The sequence below is a fragment of the Eimeria mitis genome, genomic scaffold (assembly GCF_000499745.2).
Source record: "Eimeria mitis Houghton genomic scaffold, Emh_scaff113, whole genome shotgun sequence".
Lineage (NCBI taxonomy): Eukaryota > Apicomplexa > Conoidasida > Eucoccidiorida > Eimeriidae > Eimeria > Eimeria mitis.
Genome location: NW_024012027.1, coordinates 12,972 through 34,939, shown reverse-complemented (window position 1 = coordinate 34,939; position 21,968 = coordinate 12,972). Strand labels below are relative to the sequence as shown.

The following is a 21,968-nucleotide window of genomic DNA, read 5'->3' as shown; positions in this document are numbered from 1 at the left end:
CCACAGACTGAGATTTCAGCAGCCGCTGGGCGCTGCTGTCTCCCCGTGGAGACGGGACCATGCAGGTCTTGGCTCGCCCCCGGAGCGTACCTCCATCTGCTGCAGCTGTTGCTGCTGCTGCTCCTCCAGTTGCTGCTTCGCTTTCTGCTGCTGCTATTTCTGTCGCTGGTGCTGCTGCTGCACGTTCTGCTATTGCTGCTTCTCGCCCTGCTGCTCCTGCCGCTGCTGCAGCTGCTTCTGCTGCTGCCGCTTCTGCTGCTTCTGCCTCTGCAAACGCTGCTGATGTGGCCGTTGGTTGAGGTGACGTTGGTGGGGCCGATTCCTCCTCGTCTTCTGCATCATTTGCTGCTGCTGCTTCTGCTGCTGCTTCTGGTTCTGTTGCTTCTGCTGCTATTTCTGATGCTGCTTCCACAAATTCTGTTGCTTCTGCGTCTTCTGCTTCTTCTGCCTCTGCTGCTGCTGCTGCTTCATATTCTGCTGCTGCTGCAGCCGCTTCTGTTGTTGGTGGTTCTACAGCTTGAGCCTTCGTGTAGCCTTGTCGGCTCTGTGCAGCAGCCCTGTTGGCGTGGGTGCTGCTGCCACAGTTGTAGCAGTAGCCGCTGCTGCTGCTGCTGCTGACTCTGCTGCTGCTAACCGTCCTTCTAGCAGCAGCGCTTGTGGCTCTTCTGACTTGGGGCGTGGCGTCGCCATTGGCCGCCAGTCGTCCACCTGTTCTGCTGCTGCTGCTGCTGCAGTTGCTGCAGCTCTTGCTGCGAGGAGCAGCAGCAACAACTGTGCAGCTACGGCCTTTGGGGAGCCCCTGAGGATTCCGCTGTGCCACAGGCTGGGGGCCAGACGTCAACTTAGCCAGGGGGTATGGGGTTGGCTTTCGGTTTCTAATAATGCTGCTGTTGCTGCTGCTGCTGCTGTTGCTGCTGCTGCTGCAGTTGCTGCTGCTTCTGCTGATAATGCGAACAGCCTTGCCTTTGCTGCCCCCTCTATTGGCTGCTGCTCCCGCAGAAAGTCCCCTGGGGCAGCGCTGCAGCTGCTGAGTGAACAGCCGCTGCTGCCTGCCGTTGCTGCTGCTGCTGCTGCTGCTCTTTTGCGGCCCAGCAGCAGAGACTGCAGTGTAGGCTCTCCCGCGCAGAATTCCGTGGGGTCTGGGGGCGACCGAAGCAGCAGCAGGAGCAGAGGGCCTGCTGCTGTCTTCACTTTCTCTGATTTGGCTGTTGCTCTTCCTGCTGGTGCTGCTGCTGCTGCTGCCAGCTTCGACGTCTGCTGCAGCTGTTGTTGCGCCTTTTCCTGCTGCTGCTTTTGCTGTTGTTGCGTTTGCTGCTGCTACTTTTGCTGCTGCTCCTGCTGCTACTCCCGGTGCTGCCCCTGCTGCTGCAGCCGGCGGCAGCACCGTCTGGGCGCGGTTTCTAATAGGCGGAGGCCCCGACACGCTGCGAGGCGTTGAGGTGTATGTGCTGTAACTCCGTTGCGCTGCTCTGCCTAGGCTTGTTTTTGGTCTCTCCAGTATATTTGCGTTTGCTGCTGCTGCTTCGGCGGCGGCGGTGGCGGTCTCTGCTGCTGCTGCTGCAGCTGCTGCTGCTGAAGCTGCTCGCGATGCTCTTGCGGGTGGAGCTGATGGTCTCGCTGCTGGAACTACTGTTTCTGCTGCTGCTGCTGAAATTGCTGTTGCTGCTATTGGAGCCACTGCTGCAGCGGTTGGAGCTGCTGCTGCAGGTGCTGCTGCTGGCGCTGCTGTCGCTTCAGGCCTTAGTCCTGCGCCTTGCTTACCCGCAGCCTTTGCAACTGTGGCAGTGTCTGCTACTGCAGCGGCAACAGGAGCTGCTGCTGCAGCAACAGGAGCTGCTGCTGCGGGAGCGTCAGTGGCTGCTGCATTTTCGATTGCTGCTGCTGCATATTGTATTGTACGTGTGGTGTTTTTCACTGTCGGGCTCCACCTTTGTTGCCCCTGGCTCCCCCACCTCCGTCTGCTCGCAGTAAAGAAACCCCTATACACTGCAGTAGGGGATCCCTGGACCTGCTGCTGCTGCTGCTGCTGCTGCTGCTGGCTCTGGGCCCCACTGAGGAGGGCTTTGCTGCTGCTGCTGCTTCTCTCGCTGCCCCTGCTCATCTGCCCTTCCGCCTGCAGTTCATCATCCATCAGCGGCAGCTGGTGCTGCTGCTGCAACAGCTGTTGCTTTTGCTGCTGCAGCTGTTGCTGCTGCTGCAGGCTGCCTTCATATGGTACGAAGGCAGTAAGGGACCTCATCTTTGGCTGAAATGTCTTTTTCTTTATTTCCTGCTGAGGGGCGGGGGACCCGCAGTGGGGTGGGCTCAGCCGCCCTCGAATTAAACGGATGCTGTGGGGGGACCCCCGAGGGGAGACAGGGCTCAGAGGGGGGGAATGATATATATCCAGTCCGTCCTGCTGCTGCTGCTGCTGCTGCTGGGGCTGCTGCTGGGCCTGCTGCTGGGGCTGCTCCTGCTGCTGGGGCTGTTGCTGCAGCTGCGGTTGTGGCAGCTCCTGCGGTCGCTGCTGCGGCTGTGGTTGTGGCTGCTGCTGCCGTGGTTGTGATTGTTTCCGTTGTGGGTGATATAGCTGCGGCTGTTGCTGCTGCGGCTGCTCCTGCTGCTGCTGCTGCCTATAGCTCCTGCTCTGAGGGGAATAGGTCCCACCTGGGCCGAAGCTGGGGGGCCCTGGAGAAGGGGGGCCCTGCTGCTTGCTGGATGTGGTGGGGGGCCCCTTGGGGGTTGCTGCTGCAGTTGGTGATTCTGCTGCTTTGTGTTTTAGGGTAACCATAACGCTTCTTGCTCTGTTGCTGCTGCCGCTGCTGTGATGCTGCTGCTGGTGCTGCAGCTGCTGTGGCGCCTCGGTGAAGCGTTTGCGCTTCGTTCTGCGTGCTGAGGGACTGCGTTGAGGCTGCGGCCTTCTGAGATGGAGCTGCTGCTCCTGCTCCTCTTGCTGCTGCCACTGCTGCTCCTGCTGCAGCAGCTGGTGCCGTTGCTGCTTCTGCTGCTGCTGCTGTTCCTGATGCTGTTGCGGCTGCTGCCGCCCTTGCTGTTCTTGGTATTGTTGTTGCTGTTGTCGCAGTTGCCTTTGTTGTTGCTGCTGTTGTTGCTGTTGCTGCTGTTGCTGCTGTTGGTGTTGCTGCTGCTGCTGTTTCTGCTGCGGCTGTTGCCGCTGCGGCTGCGGCTGCAGCAATTGCTGCTGTTGCTGCTGTGAGGCCTCTAGCATAAGTTGCTGCGTTTCTGTCTGCATCAGACAGTGAATGTTCTGACGCAGCTGTTGCTGCTGCTGCAGCTGCGTGATGATAACCTGTTGCAGCTGCTGCTGCTGCCCTTTTTGTGTCCGCTGCTGCTGCTGCTGTGTTTGTTCCTGCCGCTGCTGCTGCATTTGTTTCTGCGGCTGCTGCTGCAGTTGTTGTTCCTGCTTATCCATTAGCTGATTCTGCTGCAGCACTTGTTGCTGCAGCTGCTGCTCTTCCCCTCGATGCATGGTGCCCTGTTGCCTTCCTATCTCCCCCTGCAGCCGTTTCTGCAGGGGCGGCAGCTGCTGCTCGAGCTGCTTCCCCCGACGCTGCTCTTGCTGCAGCAACCGAAGCTGCTGCTGCAGCTGCTGCTGCAGCCGCTGCTGTTGCGGCTGTTGCGGCTGCTGCTGCTGCTGCTGCTGCACCCTGTAGACCCCCTGTGCTTGCTGCTGTTGCCCGTTCGTCACTTGTAGGGGTCGCAGTTCTCCTGTTTCCTTCTGTTGAGCAGGCTTGTTGTCAATGTGCTTCTGCTGCTGCTGCTGCTGTTGTTGGTGGTGCTGCTCGTGCAGCTGCTGCTGCTGTTGCTGGTGCTGCTCTTGCAGCTGGTGTTGTTGGTATTGCTGTTCCCGCTGCTGCTGCTGCTCGTGCGGCTGCAATTGCAGTTGTGGCTGCTGCTGCGGCTGCGGCAGCTCTTGCAGCCCGGTGCTTCGGTATTCAAGCTGTTCTGCTGCCCAGCATAATTCTTGCTGCTGCTGCTGCTCAATCAGCTGCAGTTGTTCTCCTTGCAGCTGGCCCTGCGGAGACGGTGCTGCTGCTGCTGCTGCTGCTGCTCGGATGCGTTCCTGTTGTCTGCTGAACTCGAGCAGAGAAGGTAGCCGAGACAGACCCTCAAGTTTGTCAGTCTGCTGCTCCTTGTCTAAGTGCTGCTGCTGCTGCTGCTGCAAGGAGTATATCTGATTTTTCTGTAGAATGGTCTGCTGCTGAATGGTTTGCTGCTGCAGTAGCATTTGCTGCAGCAGTGTGAACAACTGCTGCTGCATAGGCTGCTGCTGTTGCTGCTCTTGTTGCTGCAGCTGCTGCTGCATGGGGGGCGATGGCAGCGCCATAGGCTGCTGCTGTGACTGGAAAATTTCCTGCTGCTGCTGCACAGCAGCTTGCTGCAGCTGCCACCTCATCTCGTGCTGCTGCTGCTGCACTTCTGCGTTTGTCTCCAGCAGCAGCTGCTGTCTGTCCGTTGTTGTAGGGGAGCGGGAGTGTGCTGCAGCACGCGGTGTGGTTGTTCCTGTTGTTGCTGCTGTTGCTACTGCTGCTGCTGCTGCTGCTGCTGGGCTATTCAAGTATCCTATAGGCGAATCCACCGCATGCCTGAAGGCAGCAGTTTGCTGCTGCTCCCGCTGCATCAGCTCTTCAGCTTCTCTCAATGCCTCTATAACTACAGAGTCTTCTGACTGTGCACTCTCTGCAGGCATCTGCTGCTGCGCGTGCTGCTGCTGCTGACTTGCTTCCCTGTTGCTGCTGCTGCTGCTGCTGCTGCTCAGGCGCTGCTGAGCGATTGTGGAGGCCAGAAGAGGAAAATGCGAAGGCCCAGAGTCCCGTGGAGAGGAGTCTGCTGCATCGAGAGAGGGACGTCTCAAGGCAGCAGCGTCCCCAAGCTGCTGCTGCTGCTGCTGCTGCTGCTGCTGCTGTTGCTGCTTGGGGGGCAGCTGCGTCAGGAGGGCGTGGAGGCGGGTCTCGAGCTGCTTCCGCATCAGCAGCTCCTCCTGCAATACAAACTGCTGCTGCAGCGTCTGGGCCCTGAGGGTTTCTGCTGCAGTATGCAGCCGCTGCTGCTGTGCCCTCTGCTCGGTCCTCCAGCCCCTTCCTGTAGGACTGCTGCTGCTGCTGCTGCGGGGCTGCAGCTTGTAGATCCCTTCCTCTTTTCTCTGGCTGCTGCGCAGTGCGGTCAGGACCCCCGAGGGGTCTCGGCCCACCCGCAGATGCCCGCTACAATTACTGGGGGTAGAAGCAGCAGCAGCAGCAGCTGCTGCTGCTGCTGATGATGATGAAGAAGGATCATCAGGTGGAGGAGGCAGCGGTTGCTTGATCGTCATCTCCCCAGCTGCTTCTGATGCGGCTGCTGCAGACGTTACTGCTGTTGCTGTTGCTGCTGCTGCTGCTGCCGGGGGGGGAGGTGCCTGGCCTGTTTGCAGCAGATGGTCGACTGCTGCTGCTGCAGCAATAAACTCTTTTCTTGCTGCAGCTCCTGCTGCTGTTCTCCGTTCATCCTCCATCGCCTTGCGCAGCAGCAGCAGCAGACAGTGTTGCTGCTGCTGCTCTGCAGCAAGGACGTCATGCAGCAGCTGCTGCCCCTCAGTCGGCAGCAGTTGCAGCAACAGCTGCAGCTGCCGCTGCTGCTTGCGGTCAACACTTGCAGTTGTCATGTCTCTGCTGCTGCTACAGTAGCTGCTGTTGCTGTAGCTCGTGTAGACCTGCCTCCCCTTCGATCGACCTCTGCTGCTGTCTGCCGCCGCCGCTGCTGTTGCTGCGGTGTAAGGATAGCCCCTGGGCCTCCCCCCAGCATCTTCCTGGTGCCGCTGCAGCTTCATCTGCTGCTGCAGACGGAACGGGTCTGATAGGTGCTGCAGACCGTCTACCAGCTGCTGCACCGTCTCAGTAAAGGAGGAACCATCAGGGATCCCCCTAGCCGACTTTGTTGCATGCAAAGAACCCCCTGCTGCTGCCACTGTTGCTGCTGCTGCTGCTCGTGTTCCTGCTGCTGCTGATGCTGCCGGAAAGGCCACAGTGCCTCGTGAACTCGAGCTGCGCCTGCAGCGGCAACCCACAGCAGTTAACAGCAGTGGCTGCTGCTGCTGCAGCCTTCAGCACCCGCTGCAGCAGCGAACACCTGCTGCTGCAGCTGCTGCTGCAGCTGCTGCTGCCGCAGCCCCTTGCAATCACCCCATAAAACAAAACATATTCGAACGAACAGAGGAAGGAGAAAGATAATGGGGATAAAAAGAGGAGACAGAGACAGCAAACAGTATATAATAGGCAGCAGATGTGCATGCAGCCAACCAAACAAAAGCATACAAACAAAATATGCGGCTTTACCCGTAGGCGCGCGTAGCTGAGAGCAGCGGGCGCTCATCGGCAGCTCCACTTCCCCCTGCAGCAGCAAATAGCAGCAGCAGCCGCAGCAGCAGCAGCAGCAGCAGCCGCAAACAAAGCAAGTGCAACAGATTATTCGAGTCCTCTAGGACTTCGATGCAGCTGTATAGGTGTTGTTGCTGCTGCTGCAGCTGCTGCAGTTGCCGAGGAGCCGTCAAACAACCCCAGCAGCATCCACACTAGCAGCAGCAGCATTGGCAGCAACAACACTGGCAGCAGCAGCACTAGCAGCGGCAGCACCACCAGCAGCAGCAGCACTAGCAGCAGCAACAGCAAAAATGCCCCTGTGGAGGCTCACCCCACACTTGACTGTGACTGCGTCTCGAATGTCTACTGCAACAAACAAACAAACAAACAAACAAACAAATTAATAAACAGAAGGGAAAATAAACAAACAAACAAATTAATAAACAGAAGGAAAAATAAGCAAACAAACAAATAAATGAATAAATAAACTCGTTTCTTTGCCGTCTTTTCATCGATTCATTTCTTTTCAATTCCCTGCTATCCCCCCTTGCCGATCCAGCGCACCTTCGCTGACCCAGGGGGCCCCCAGGGGCCCCTAACTTAAGAGGCCCCCAGGGGCCCCCAAGCTAGGGGGCCCCTGGGCTCGGAGGTGCCTCATTCTACAGGGTTCTTCTAAGGGCCCCCATAAGTACGTAGGGGCCCTCTGTGCGCTACTGGCTGCAGTAATGTTTATTGTTTTGTTTATTTGTTTGTTTATTTTTACGGTGTGCGTTGCGCTGTTATTTTGTGTGAGCTGCGTTTTGCTTCAATGTGCCTCCTCTGGACTACCCCTAAACCCTAAACCCTAAACCCTAACCCACAAACCCTAAACCCTAGGAACCAAACACACTACACGCTAGGACCTAAACCCTGTACACTTGTGTGTAGCCTCTGTCTTTGAAAGCCGATGCTTGTGCTGCGACGACTGCCGTAAACCCTCAACCCTGAACCCTCAACCCTAAAACCTAAACCCTAGTATATCTGAACGCTATTGCTTATGCTGCGCTGACCCTGGAGTTGCAGTGTATTGGCTCCTGTGGGTCTGTCGATGCCCATTTTGCTGCAGCGAGAAAAACATAAACCCCCGGCGCGTCGCTGCGTTCGACGTCCGCTGCAGCTGTCGGATGGCCCCTGAGACGCGCAGAAGCAAACGAATGCATCGCTGCTCTTGTTGCTGCTCTTGATGCTGCTGCTGGTGCAGCTGTTGCTGCTGGCGGTGCTGCTGTCGGTGTTCGCTTTGCTTCTCTACAGGTGGTTAAGCTTTGTGGTGATGTATGTTGCCACGCTGCTGCTGCGTATCTATGAGTTCTGCTTTCTGCTGCATCTGCTGCTGTCCCGGTTGTTGTTGTTGCTGCTACTGCTGCAAACCAAAATCGATTCAGCAGCAGCAAATACTTAAGCAGCGACACCCAGGAGCAGCACTGCGGCTGCTGCTGTTGCTGCTGCTCCTTCTGCTGCTGTTGCTGCTGCTCATGCACGGACTACTGGAGTCCGTTAGAACCTTCTTATGGTTATGTTTTGAGACTTATGGCTTAGGGCCTAGGGTTTACGGTTTAGGGTTTAGGTTTTCGGGTTTGAGGTTTATGGTGTAGGGTTTAGGGTTTAGGGTTTAGGGTTTAGTGCCTGATTGGATCTTCCATCTGGCCTCCAGGAGGGTGTCTTCTCCCCCGACCCCGAAGTGCATTTTGTATGTTGGGGATGCCCTAACTTGCCGCTGGAGTTGCTGCTGCTGCAGTTGCTGCTGCTGCAATTGCTGCTGTTGCGGATCTTGCTGCTGCAGCAAGCGATGCTGTGGCAGCCCTTGAGGGGATCTATGGCTTTTGCGTCCCTGCTATTGTTCCTACTAAGCAGTACCGAGGCAAATGCGGTTGTTCAAACCCCATATCGTTGCAACAGTTGCTGCTGCTCCCGCTGCTGCTGCTGCTGCTGCTGCTGTTGCTGCTTGCTCATCAGCATTTCATTCTTTACGCGGGCTCGCGTTTGAGTTCGCGTGTCTCGATGAGTTCCTTAGGCCTAGGGTTTAGGGTTTAGGGTTTTGGGTTGAGGTTTTACGGTTTAGGATCGGCGGCTGCCGGTCTCTGTCTTGGGATCTAATTGTGGCTGTAGTTGTTTGTCTGGGGAGCGCCTGGGGCGGCGTGTCCTGCAGCCTAAGACAGAAAGGGCAGCTCTTTAGCTTTGCTGCGTGCACTCCTGCAGCAGCAGCTGCTGGAGCTGCTGCTGCTGCTGCTGTGGAGGTGACCCTGAAGGCCTCCTTCGCCGCTGTGCTCGGCCCCGCCGGTGTGCGGTTGGGGGTTTACAACCGCATGGAGTTTTCCCATAAACAATTTGAATTTGTAATATGCATAAATCAAAATACATTTCATCAAAATCTACAGGTGAGCTGCTCCTTTCCAGCAGCAGCATCAGCATCCACAGCAGCAGCAGCAGCAGTAGCAGCAGCAGCAGTAGCAGCAGCAGCGGTGCGCGAGGCTCAGCGGGTCACCTCAGCCCCAGATTGTTTGTGTTGTGCCCGTCCCTCCTGCGCATTTATTTTAAGGAAATATATTTCAAACTCTTTTTCATTTACTATTCAATTAAAACTAAAACGGTTCCGCCTCTTCCGCGGCTCCACCGACCTGCTGAGACACCCCAACTCCACCCGACCTTCGTAAATCGCCTGTGACCTTGAGGCTGCTGCTGCTGCTGCTGCTGCTGCTGTTGCCGCAGCCACTGCAGCCGCTGCTGCTACTTCTGCTGTCTTTAGAGCTTTTTACTCTGATCGAGTTATGTTACTCTTCGCTTAGGGGAGATCCCCCGTCGAGGCTTCCCATAATTGGGGATGAGGCCTTAGGGCCCCTGGTTGCCTCACGAAGCCACCAACATACAGCTGGTGGTTTCAGTCCCCAAGGGCCCCCTTGCACTGCTGTTCGAGGCTTTTGGGCCCCCCCCCTCCCCTGTAGGTCGAGGCCTTGGGGGCCCCCGTTGACTGCAGCTTGATGCCCTGGGGGCTCCCGTCGAATTTCTGTGGAGACCTTGGGGGCCCCCGTTACCAAACAATGAGGTGCTAGGAAGATCCCCGTACTTGTGGGTTGAGGCCGTCAGCTTGTTAGGGGCAGCAACAACAGAGGCCTGTAGTTGGGCCCCTTCACTCTCCATAGATAAAAAAACGAATTCAGTTTCAGTTATAAAGCGGACGAGTTCGGGCCCCTGTTTTAGGGTCAAAGCCCTCAAGTTGGCGATGGTAGCTGAGGGCCCCGTATCGGAGGGTGACGCCTCTGGGGGCCCCTCTGGGAGCCCATTTGGGGGGCCCCAGACCCAGTTGAAACGTCGGATGGCCCTTGCGCAGTATTTGCTGTATCAGGTGCGGAGCAGCAGAGCGGCGCACTACCCCGAAACGAGCAAAGATGGGGGTCACCCACGGGGTGCCCCTGCAGAGGGCACAGGAGACAGTGCAGCAGATATTGCGGCTGCTGGGGCTGAGGGCCTCGCGGACGCTTTAGACCCTTCCGTGTCTGTCTGTACCCTGCTTGAGTCTATCTGTGGCTCTCCTTCTGCTGGGGTCGATGGAGCGCCATCTGCAGGAGCAGAAGCAGCAGGAACAATAGCAGCGACAGCTCCTTCTTGGGGGGCTTTGGCTCGCGAGACTGTTGCTGCTGTAGGCAGGCCCCCCCACGAGGCCCTCGAGCTGTACCTGTGTGAGCGGCTGCTGCCGCTGCTGGACAGCGGTTTGGCGGCGCTGTGCAGCTTTGTGGAGCAGCTGCAGGCGGATGAGCGTCAGTACGAGCAGAGTCTGCTGCTTCAGCAGCAGCAGCAGCAACAGCAGCAGCAGCAGGAATCAACTACAAATGGCCCTTCTCTCTTTCTGGGTCAGGGCCTTAAAGACCGCTTTGATCCTCTCGTTTGGCTTGCGCAGTATTTGCTGCGTCAGGGAAAGGCAGCAGAGGCGTACGAGAAGGCCTGCTGCGCCTCCAACGCAGGAGCACCAGCAGCAGCAACAACAGCAACAACAGCAGCAGCAGCAGCAGCAAACTCGTGCGTCCGAGGTGAACATCTGCGGCACTCCGAGCTGCCATTTTACTTAGCAATGGCTGCAGAGGTCCGTGAGGAGAGGGGCTGGAGGGCATTCGAGGCGCTCAGGCCCCAGGCCGAGCGTTGCGTCTACAACTACCTACAAGAGCTGCAACAGCAGCTGGAGCAGCAGGAGCAGCTGGAGCAGCAGGAACAGCTGGAGCAGGAGGAGCAGCAGGAGCAGCAGGAGCAGCTGGAGCAGCAGGAGCAGCAGGATAAAGACCAGGGGTCTGCTCAGACACAGGACCAGCAACAGCAGGAGGAGGAGGAGGAGAAACAGCAGCAACAACAGGAGCAGGAGGAGGAGCAGCCGCAGCAGGAGCCCTGCAGACTGACAGCAGAAGACCTTCCGGCGGTGCTGCAGGCATTAGATGCAGCGTGGGGCCTCGATGAGCAGCAGGGGCTGTTTGCTGCTGTTGCCGCAGCTGACGACGACACCGAGACAGAGGGTTCCAGCCTCCCTAGCAGCAGCAGGAGCGGCAGATTCTCCGCCAGACAGCTGCATTTTCACCCCCGCAGCAGTCACAGAAGCAGCAATAGCAGCAGCGGCAGCAACACCAGCAGCAGCAGCAGCAGCAGCAGCATCGTGGGGGCCTGCAGCAGCGTGCCTCTGGAGGTTGCAGATGGCAGCAACATAACATTTGCTGAGCTGTGGGCATTCATCTCTGCCTGCTTACAGGCCTGTACCCCCCTCAAGCAGGCCGTCTTCCAGTACGCACTCAAGGCCTGCAGCAGCACAACAACGCAGCAGCAGCGACAAGAGCAGCAACAACAGCAAGAGGAAGAGGCACAGCAGCAAGAACAGCAGGAAGAGCAGCAGCCAGAGAAACCACAGCAGCAGCAGCAGGAAGCGGAGGAGGGACAGCAGCCTGTTGCACCACCTCCGCTCAGGCTAAGGGAGACCGAAGGCAAGAACGATGACTCAGAAGAGGAACAGCAGCAGCAGGAGCAGTAGCAGCAGCAGCAGCAGACGCCTGACGTCGCGCCGCAGCAGATGAGGACAGAGGCGGAACCACAGGGCGTGAAGGCCCTCTAACAGCAGCAGGACACCAACACAAACTGTTTGAACGGATTTCAGAAGAACGCACTGAGCGGATATCCTGCTGCAGTAGCTGCAGTTGCTGCTGCAGTTCTTGCTGCAGTTGCTGGAGGTGCTGCAGCAGTGGATGCAGCAGTTGCCGCTGCAGTATCTGCAGCACGTGCTCCAGTAGTTGCTGCTGCAGCAGTCGTTGCAACGCCTACAGAGTAGGACTACAGTTTGTCTTCGCCTCTGTATGTGCATCCTCAACAAAGAGTAGCAGCAGCAGCAGCAGCAGCCGGCGCACTGAGTCGTTGCACTCAGACCAGCATTCGTCTGTTGTTTACACGCATCAGCAAATATGCAGTTATTGATGTAATAGAGGCTGCGCAGATTAGCAGCATAGAGAAAACGCATATTAACGTAATACAGAAGAGTTACAGGAGACGTTTACTAACATAGTGAGAGGAGGTGGAGCCGCAGTGCGCCTCCGTCTGTATGAGGAAGTGCACGAGTTTCCGTGCATATCTTTTCCTGGGTTTACATGCAAAAAGAAAATATGTGTAGAATACTTGTGAAGTCAGCGTGCAGGCAGAGGGGGAGGGGAAACGCGTGAGTCACTATACGTGAAACGACGCTTCACTGTATTGATTCTGATTCATCACTCCTTATAAAGTAATAAATGCATTATGTAGCCAATGTTTATTATTTATACGTCTTAGCAACCCTGAAATAACACTGAGACGAGCTGCTCGACCAACAATATAAGCAAACAAGTAGAAGGGCGCAGAATTCATCACAAATATCTGAAGACAAAGAGAAGTATTCTGCGTACATTAATTCTCAAAAGGCCTCAACAATTTTCCTTCTCTTTTGTGCCTCACTTGTGGGTCAAGGAACCTGACAGTGCTAAGAGTTTGAATTCAAATAAGTTGAGGTATTCCTCATACCGCCCCATGACAGGTGAGCCAACAACATTGCATGAGGATTGCATATCAGGCGTACACCTCACGCAGAAGTGCAGACGGCCAAGCAAACTATTCTAGCGAGGTAAATAGTCACCAGCAGTGGATAATCAGGGTATAACGTTAATAAGATAAAAGCAAGAGGGAGAGAAGCCAAACACCGCGGGTAATACGAATCCTGCAAGCATTCTCAGCACAAGTGTGCTTCACAGTGGCCGCCGACGGCCCACTGTGTGTGTTGCATGCATCTAGAGGCACACATGACTTCAAGTGTCTCACAATTAGCAGTAATAATAAATTATTATGCTCACGAAGTAATACTGTTCAACGCTGCACCTTGCAACACGAGTCTCCGATGGTAGGACTGACAGAACGTTTCACTTCACGGAAAATACTCAAGTTTCTTTTAGGCAACAACCTTCTAATTTTCATTTAATACATAGAAGCGTAGATGTCAGATATGCAGCACTGGGTGCATATTCGTTGAGCAGTCCTAACAAGTTTTTCTGCCGCTATACTATGCACGCTGCCTCGGTGGTGCTGCTGCTACAGCCGACTTCCGTCAGCATGGCGTCGGCTCTCTACGCGAAAATGAAGATATTCTGCAGCAGTCATACATTGTTGAACTATTATGCTGTGCAAAAATGAGGTTACACCTGAGTTTCAATCCAAGCGAGCCGCATAGCTGGAGGTTTAATTAAATACCTTTCTGTGCTGGGGCTGAGCAACTCTGCTCCAGGTAGCCCCGCAAGCAGAGCAGCTCGAGCTGGCGCTACTGTAGCTGCGAATGTACAAACGAATAGATGTTCTTGCCTCCAGCACACTGCAGTAGTATGCACAACGTGTTTATGAAATGTATTTATTTAGATGGGTCCTATCTTCGGAGCCCTTTGCTGCAGAGCACTAGCCCCCGGTGCACGCCGAGCAGGAGAGCGGCTTGGCCTAGAGGGGCCCCGTAGACCTTCTCACTGGGCTTTTATGCTAGGATGCCCTTAATTCAAACTCAATTTTATGGTCACCCTAAAATTTTAAATTTAAATCATAGTATCAAATTACCTTCTTTTTCAACCCTTAACGCAGGCTGGCGCGCCGGCGGTGCCCGCTGGACCCTCGCAGCTCCCGTCCAGCCGTTGCCTCCTCCGTTAACACCTCTCTTGTTGCAGACAAACTGGCTCATGGCAACCGGAAGTAATTAGCAGCTAAGCAGATAGTTTACACGTTTATTCCGTTTCACCCACGTGAATAGAGAGGCGCTTAACAGCCAGCACGAGAGCGGCCGCCGTGCAGGGGACCCCATACTATCCCCATATCCGGCCTCTAGCCTGTCTGTGTGTACGTCTGAATAGAGCTTTTTATGCATGTAAGCGTAAAACTTGCTGCATGCAAGTACAGACGTGCACTTCTATATGTACGGATATATACACTTTCCTATACCTGAATCTCGCACACTGGTCTCTTAAGCGCGCGTTCTAGAAGTTCTGCCCCAAGCATTTATGATCCCTGAAGAAACCCGTTGAATTTAAGTTTATCTTGGCAGTGTGCACTGCCCAAATTGTTTGTATGAGGCAAGCGGAAGTCCCCCTTCTAGCCCGCTAGCTCGTGTTCAGGGTTTAGAGGGTAAACGTTTTCGGGGTGAGCGTTAAGGCCTTCGGCGTGAGAGGGTACCTTTCTTCGGCGTAAGCGTTGAGGCGTTCGGCTTGGGATCTTCCGAAATGCCACCGCTTGCGAACCCTGAGATATCTGACTGTTCGTCAGACCTCAGCTCAGAGCTGTCCGATGAGGATGAGACGAAGGAGGATGAGGACAGAGTTCCCCTGGAGCAGTTTGCCACGAATGAACAGTTTGCAGCAACGCTGGAACTCTTGCAGCTACCCCCAGCTGAAAGAAGCAGAGAAAATGTAAAGTTCAGGACCACACGATACACTATTCTATGACTATGGGTTTCCCCTATATGCAAAATTGAAGAGCAGCGACGGATACCCTCGTATTTGCACTTAAGGTGTCTAGCTACGCCATTTGAGTGTCTACATCGTCTTATAAGAAATTATTGCAGCATCAACAGGGCCCCTGCGATTACTCGGCCTCTGGTGCTCGTGTGCTACTGCGGCGTGGGCGGACGCACAGGTGGAATGCATCTTTGACTTGGTGCGAGACAACAAATTCTTTGCGGAGTTGGATGCTGAGATGTCCCTCGAGCTCTGCCGGCACATGACATACACTACACTCAAGCAAGACAGAGTGGTGTTCTACAAAGGAGATCCGGGTTAGAGTCCCTTTGTCTTTCCTGTTCTTCACTGCGCTCCTTGTCCACTTTCCAGAGCACTCCCAGCAGTCACTGCCGCTGATCCAATGGCAGTACACGAGAATTGCTTTAGTTGCTGCAGATGAGGCTGCAGCGCCAAACGTTGAATGGCTTAGCCCTCACTGCGCTGAGGTAGCTTAGTGGAGCTGGACTCAAAGATGTTTGCGCGCACCCTCTTGCGGCACGGCTTCCACGACGGCAACTGTGCGCGCATTTCATTGGTATGCTGTCAGCCGACAACTGGTATCTCATTCTTGCCGGCAAAGCTGGGGTGTACATTGAGGAGCTAAAAGATGCGCCGGAACGCGAAGGAGCAGATCAAGGGGAGTTGTCTCCAAAACAAGGACAGAGTAAATAAAAATGTCCCCTCAGACTCTGTATTACCCCTAAAAACAACATTGTCTTCCTCTGAAGTCGTTAAAGGTGTTACGCTAGACAGTTAGATTAATATGCAGCCACTTGAGAGATGTACGCCGGTCTTTCTGCATATCTGCTGCATCTGCTTGACACCAGCGGACAAATCTATTGTTGCCTGCAGCATCCAGCGACACTCCGCGCGAGAGGCGTGTAGACAAAAACAGCTGTGTGGCAGTGCTTGGCGAAGGCCATTCGTTTGGAGAGCTGGGCAAGTGCATCGACTCCCCCGCCCGTTACGCTCTGCTTGCGGCTTACCTTCGACGCAACTGTTACTGAGGTTGAGGAAAGAGAAGCAGCAACAGGCAGCAGTCGTGTTGTGGCGAATCTACCATAAAACCACTTGGCTTCTGGCAATAGTTCAGCATATTCACGAAAGAGTGCGAAGACCCCGCAGACAGTTGTTGCCAGCGCACGCGCTTATTTGGCTGTGACCCAGGGCTCATCCGCAATGACGTGCGCTCCGCTGCGCTGGTGACACACAGTGACTCGCTCTTCCTGACTCTGGACAAGAAGTCATTTCAGCACTGTCTCGGCAACTTTTTGAAGCAAAAGACAGATGACAAAGTGGGAAAGCAACCGCTGCCGTGTCTCCACTTTTAGGGAAGCTCCAGATACGCTTCTGCCTCTCTAGTTTCTTTATTTCTCCACGCCCTCACCCCTTTTGAGGCACATGAATTTTGTAGTTCTGTAGACAGACTATACAGCAGCACCTTCGATTTAGGCTTCCCAATTGTTGCTTTTGCTAGAACGGGACTAACCATGCACTTCATACCCTGAGACGTAGGGCAACGGAGCTTCGGAGTTGCCTTGTTTTTCTTGTGCCAATTCTCTAGTATTTTACAGTCCGCCGCGGCAATCCTTAACTAAGTTCGCTGTACACCTCGTCACTGCAGGTCCAGACCCTGCGGCAGGTGTTGCCTGGGGCAAAAGAGCTTCGCAAGCTGGTGGTGGAACAGCTGACTTATTTCTTTAAAGAAGCGACTCTCCAGAAGGACGTACCACTCAGCACAGAAGGCAATAGGGAGGATACGCTCTATCTTATCGTCAAGGGTAGGCTAGATAGCTTCCTCCTGTGTCCGGAGCATGCCTTTACGTTGCGCTCAACTACTTTCGCGGAGCCAAGAAAACGAAAATGCAGCTTCACAAGCTGCTCTTAAGTGGCGAAGCGGAACTGCTGCAAAAGCATAGGTGACCTGTTAGAGCACGCCGTAAAACCCTGCTACAGCTTTATATGCGGTGCTGCAGGCGAATGCGTTCTGAGGACGCGACGGCGGTAGGATTTATTACTGGCAGCAGCTGAATCAACCTTGAGGTAGCTTGTACTCTAGATTCGGCGGTCGGCGATGGCTCATGCATTATCGCTCTCGAGCTGTTATTGTTCGCTTTTTCTGTCTCGCCTTGACACTGCAGAAGATATGTCGGCGACTTTCACTCCATCTGCGCTGGAGCGTCCGAGGCCCAATCCGCTGTGGATTCCATCAGTCAGTGAGGGAAAGGGTAGCAGGCGGCACGGGGGGGGAAGCAGGTGGATACTGTATGTACGATAGTGGTATGGAAGGTATTGCACTCTCTGTCTAACATGGCAACCAGCAGCTTCAGCACTAAGTGCAAACAGGCTGTTTTCCGGTGGATGGACACACATCTATCTGGCGAACGTATATTACATTCATTTTTCAACTAAACTTGGATGGTGTTTAAACAAAGTAGAATAAGACTCAGGATCATCTCACCGGCTGTCAATCCCGCCTTTCGTAACCCAAGGCACACGGACGAGCCTGGCCCAACTGGTGAAGTGGAGAAGGATTGTCTTTTGCGCTGCTTGAAGGCCAGGTGGTTTCTCGAGCCATCCGCCAGCAGCGTGAAAAAGCTGTAAGGCTGCTGCAGGGCTTTCTGTCTGTTTTCCACCTCCGTATTCCCCTTGCTCACAGATCCAGCCCCTGTCGCCTTGCTCACAAACGGCTCTCGGCTGCACAGAGGACCGACCGTAACAGCAGCAATCCCCGCCGCCAACAGCACTAAGTGACTAACTGCTCCCTTCGATTGCTGGCGTCTACAGCTTCTCCACTCCCCCTTGAAATCTGCTGCGTGAGCGCGGGGCCTATGAATCTCTGTAAGATGCTGCTGAGCTCTTAAAGTGTTTGTCGGGGTGCTTTCCGATGGGCTTCAGGTGCGAGAGAACGGCCGTCCTGGCACACCAGGAAGCCGCACAAACTCTTTGCCGCCCTCAGCTGCTGCGGCCAGCGGCACCTGGGACCAGGAGACGGCGGTTTTGCCTGAGCTGAATAGCTCCCCTAGAAATGAGAAGAGCGCTCAGCCGTCTGTGTTGCTTGAAGAGCTAGACTTGGCGCTATTGCAGGAAGGATGCATAGTTAACTTCTGCTCCCTCTTTTTTGATTCCCCAGAGCCGTTTTCTGTTTTTGCGTTCTCCGCCAAGACTCAGGTTTTCTCCATCTCCAAGTCCGAGCTGTTTAAGCACATGCCACCTAGTGAGCTGTAACCATACGTCCCCTACGCCATCCGTCTTTTAAGTGCTCTCGCACTGCTGTGGGCGTTGCTGCAGCAGATGCTCCTACATCGGTAGTGCGGTGAAGGGGCGCGAATACAGAAATGCTCTCCAACCCTTTTTCCATCATCCCCGGCTCACGTTCTGCACCGGTTGCTGCCTAAACACATATAATCCAGCTTTCCCCACCGTCTGCTACTCCTGCTAGCCGACTTTTGCGCTCTGTACACGCATTAGTCTTCAATTTGGCCCGCATTACGGCTTTTAAAAAAGGCTTAGAGCTTCGTTGAATCTGGGCTGTGTTTCACTTGCGCAGGTGTACTAGATGCAGTCCGCGTCACTGGGTTACTGCTGCTGCAGCACCTCGAGCGGCGCATTGGGAAGCAAGAAGAGCGCATACGACGGCTGGAACTGCTGCACCAGAGAGACGTAAGGGGCAGCTCAGCGCGGTGTAAACTTTCCTGCTGCTTTCTTTTCGTTTCCTGCAAATGTATAGGGAAGTCCGTGTGATGTTCAGGCCACGCAAAGCAGCGGCGACTTCGCATCGGCAGAGAACAATACAGGCGCCGGAGAGGCGTCGTCCGGCATGAATCGGTTTCTTCTTCCGCTTACATTCTCACCCTTTCTCTCGCAGCAGATGGAGGAGTACATTGACGCTTCATCGATCTCGCTTGCCAGTATGCCGTTTCCTTTGCCCTTGCCTGTTTGCCAGCTTCAAAAAGAATCCAGGTGTCACTCGTGTTGGCTGTGACGGGGGTGGGGCTCCGCAGCGGGAACTCTAACAGTTAGTGTGCCTTAGCCGTTCACGCATTTTTAGGCCATTTCGACCGATTCACACGCAACCTTCTGTGCTTTCAACCGCATACGGCGGTGCTTAACCACGCCACTTACCAGCTGCTGCGACAACAGAAGCAGCGCCGAACTCAGCGACACCAGGCGGCCTCATCGCAGCAGCAAGGCGAGCTTCAGCCCTCTCGAGCCCAGCAACAGAAGCAACTCAGTACCGAGTCACCAACGGGTGGAGTGCATGATAGTGCCGAAGCTCCATCTGCCCGCTGGGTTGCTCAAGTCGATCCAGCAGTCAGTGCAAAAAGAACCCCAGAACAGGATTCATCCAGCCAGCAGTGTTCTCCGGGGTTTCATGGGACACTCTCTATCTGCCAAAAATCTCCCGAAACCAAATCCATTCAGCCACCACTCCATAGGAACGAGGCTTCTCAAGGGGAACTACTGAGGTACAATGAAGCCCCTAATTCGTTTCCAGGGATGTCTACAAAAACCTCCCCTGTCTCCCCGAACCTTCTGAAGCACCGAGCAGCCAGCGCTTCTGCAAAGCTGATAGCGGAAGGGAGTATCACCTCAGCAGCGGGCGGAGGTGGAACCAGCAGCTGCGCGAAAATTCTAGACGTCACAGCAAATCCTGAAGCCCCTGGTGGTACTGAAGCAAACGGAGTGACGGAGGCGATTGCCGCGAGAGAAGCCGCTGCGTGCGCCGCGTCTGCCCTTGCTTTAGGGCACCCCATAGTTTCCGATTCGGGTGCGTCATTTGATTTTATGTATGCATTCGTCCTCAGCAGTGCTTCCGTTGGGCTTTCAGCTTTTCTAGTGAGGCGTCAGCTAACGAAAGGACCAGCCTCTATTGAGCTGGGGTAGACCGCACTCGACAAGACCGCGAGTTGCTCTTAGACTACAGGGAAAATAAACACCGCGCCGCTGGAACTTCCCCACTGCCCTTTTGCATGAGATAATAGCAAGCGGTGACGCAGATATCCTTTCGCATGAGATGACAGCAACAAATGATGCAGTTGGTCTCGAATACACCTAGGGACATCACCTATGTTCAGGGGGGGCCGAATGCTCCACGCTCCACATTCGTTGTTTGGATACGGAAGATGCGTGAATCTGAGATTCAGCTGTTTCTGTTCAGCTCTCGAATTTTTCTTCCGAAACATCAGCAGAGACGCTGTAAACATCAACAACAAGTTCTGCTGCCAATGCCAAGGCGAAGCTCAAGTGAGCGACCGACTGTCTGGACGTCTGTCTGTGTCGGCGACTATCGCGTAGCGACCCAAGCGGGGGGTGCTCTGGTTGTTACGGTTTGTACAAGCCCGTGAACCGTCAAGTGTTGATCGCCGCCATTCACGATTGTTGAGCTGGTCGGACGCCGCGTGCAAAATGACCTTCATAGCGTGCTTAACTGGAGGAGGCCTCGGCTGTATTTCCACATTTTTTTTTGCACAGGTGGCCTCCCAACGCGGAAGACACTTTCAAACCACCAAGCGGGATAGCGCACAGTCAAAGAAAGCCCACCGGGAATCGGATCCTCAGCAGGAGGTGCAAGGGAATCTCACCCCACGACAGCAGGATTGTCCTAAAAAAAGAGGAACTGTCGCGGTGCCATTGATTAAAGCTTCTGGAACCTTGGTTTCTTTAGCGACAGAGTCTTCCGGTCAGGTCGCTTCGCCGGGCGGTCACATCAATAGTGCTACAAGGCAGGGGGGGACTACTCGGTCAGCAACCCCACCGGGGCAGAGGAGACATTCGCTACCATCGAACGGTAGCAAGACGGCACGGGAGCTTCCGGATGCTCTAGTTCAGCAGCAGCAGCAGCATCACCAGCAGCTTCTGGCTAAGAGTGCAGAAATACCGTGCCTTCATCTGCTGCTCCAGACGCCGGAAGCGTACAGGCAAAAGGACCGCGGAGTTTCACTGAGAGGAATGGCAGCAGCAATGCAGGTGAGTGTTTTCATCCGTTTTTATCAAGGGCAGGCTAAATGCATATTGATGATGAGGCAGTGCATCGTACGTAGTCTGCTAGAAGCACCCTAGCGGCGTGGCGGCATACATTTAACCGACGACGCTGTTGAACAACCAGCGCAGCGCGATAGAAAATCGTACTTCAGTACATCTGCGGAAGCCTAACTATGTGTTACCTTGCTGCAGTTATTTTCAGCAAGCGTGCAGCACAGCTCAGGGAAGTCTGTTTTAGAGGCTGGTAAGCGGGACACCGTTGGGACTGCTACAGCCGGTTGGTTGTCCTGGTGATATCAGAACTTCTGAGCGATGTGTTGGCGTGTCCATCTTCTTAAGAAAGGTCTCAAATCAAAATTGAATGCCTCATCCTTCTCCCTTACCTTCTCAGATATTTGTGAGGCCCCTAGAGGCGCTTCAAATTGCACAAGCCGTCGCATGCTTGCGCAGCAAGTCGCACTGCGACTGCAAACTCAGCGGATGGAAGGGGTGTGAAGGCATGTCTCTTCAGTGAAAGGCAGCGCGTTCCTGATGCTGACATCCAAGCCAAGCGACAGGATGTTTCATCCCAACACTAGCAGTTTCAGCGTGTTCATGCTAGCTGCATCATTCCTGCTGCCTCATTGATTCGCCTTTTCGATGCTACTGACTCGTTTGCGGCAACCTTTGAACCACCGTGTTCGGTTTATGCCTGGCGCCCCACGCTTGATTTTTGGAGAAATGGTGAAAGGAATAGATAATTTGAAGGCGTCACTCTTCTTTCACGCCCATGTGAAGGGATGAAGAGCTCGACGCAGCCGGACGCGATAATGCCTCCACCCTGGACCGTCCTACTTCTAAGGACATTACTGCGGGCACTGCAGCCCCCAATAAGGCTTTCTCCGACTCTTCTCAGCCTGCGACATTTACAGTTTGTACGGTCAATGTGGAAGTATTAATTTGGACACGAATCTCTTCCACTCGGCTGCGTAACTGAGGAATACACCAGCCGCCGAGAAGATTGCTCCGGATTAGTTCACTGCTCAGCTAGCCTTCGCGTCCACTCGCTAATACAAGCAATTCGCCGATTGTCAATGGACAGCAAAGATCCGGGAGAAGCTATACCTGCCTTCTTGCTTCTCGAAAAGCCAAATTTGTAGGATTGAAGCCAGTTAATGCTATGTGACCGCTCCCATGCCCTCGCGGACAATCCAACTATCTGTAAGCGCTGCAGGCATCTAAACGTCTGCTGCGGAAAATGGTACATAAGCGGGGGCAGACTCAATGCACGTACGGCTCTCGAGAGTGCTGCATTGGAATGCGCAGCCTTTGAGAGACCAGTGGCAGATTTGCTGGTGGTTGGACTGCATTCACTTTGTCCCACCAGGAGACATATGAATGGCCGAAAACTAGTGGAGGCTTTCCGCACCTTACGCCAAATTACTTGCTCGTGCTTCAACCGTAAACGTTAGCAAAGTAAAGCTGCTGCAGGAGGGTAGAACGCAACCTCCTCTGCCGATGTTAACGTATGAGGGGATCAAACCCAGCTCGGGTATGCTTTCAAGCCTATGGCATGCAATTCTGTTGCGCCCTAATATTAGTCTAGCAATTGTTG

At 54.7% G+C, this 21,968-nt stretch overlaps 3 protein-coding genes across 3 annotated transcripts; 2 read left to right on the top strand and 1 right to left on the bottom strand.

Annotated features, from left to right (window-relative positions):
* Positions 1-15: 15 nt before the first annotated feature.
* On the bottom strand, positions 16-7,427 carry EMH_0084130 (uncharacterized protein; the record flags this gene model as incomplete). The annotated part of the gene is made up of 4 exons (XM_038022161.1): positions 16-32; positions 91-6,023; positions 6,309-6,363; positions 7,382-7,427. 4 exons carry the CDS (start codon positions 7,425-7,427, stop codon positions 16-18), a joined length of 6,051 nt encoding a protein of 2,016 aa, XP_037878015.1.
* A 2,161-nt stretch (positions 7,428-9,588) lies between these two features.
* Positions 9,589-11,373, top strand: EMH_0084010 (uncharacterized protein; the record flags this gene model as incomplete). The annotated part of the gene is made up of 1 exon (XM_038022160.1): positions 9,589-11,373. One exon carries the CDS (start codon positions 9,589-9,591, stop codon positions 11,371-11,373), a length of 1,785 nt encoding a protein of 594 aa, XP_037878014.1.
* Positions 11,374-14,113: 2,740 nt separating this feature from the next.
* On the top strand, positions 14,114-20,952 carry EMH_0083900 (cyclic nucleotide-binding domain containing protein, putative; the record flags this gene model as incomplete). Its single annotated transcript, XM_038022159.1, has 15 exons — positions 14,114-14,299; positions 14,526-14,664; positions 14,937-15,053; positions 15,557-15,684; positions 16,014-16,170; positions 16,531-16,605; positions 16,946-16,989; positions 17,288-17,606; positions 17,940-18,052; positions 18,141-18,300; positions 18,441-19,160; positions 19,551-19,636; positions 19,865-20,359; positions 20,567-20,618; positions 20,852-20,952. 15 exons carry the CDS (start codon positions 14,114-14,116, stop codon positions 20,950-20,952), a joined length of 2,892 nt encoding a protein of 963 aa, XP_037878013.1.
* Between the last annotated feature and the right edge of the window lie 1,016 nt (positions 20,953-21,968).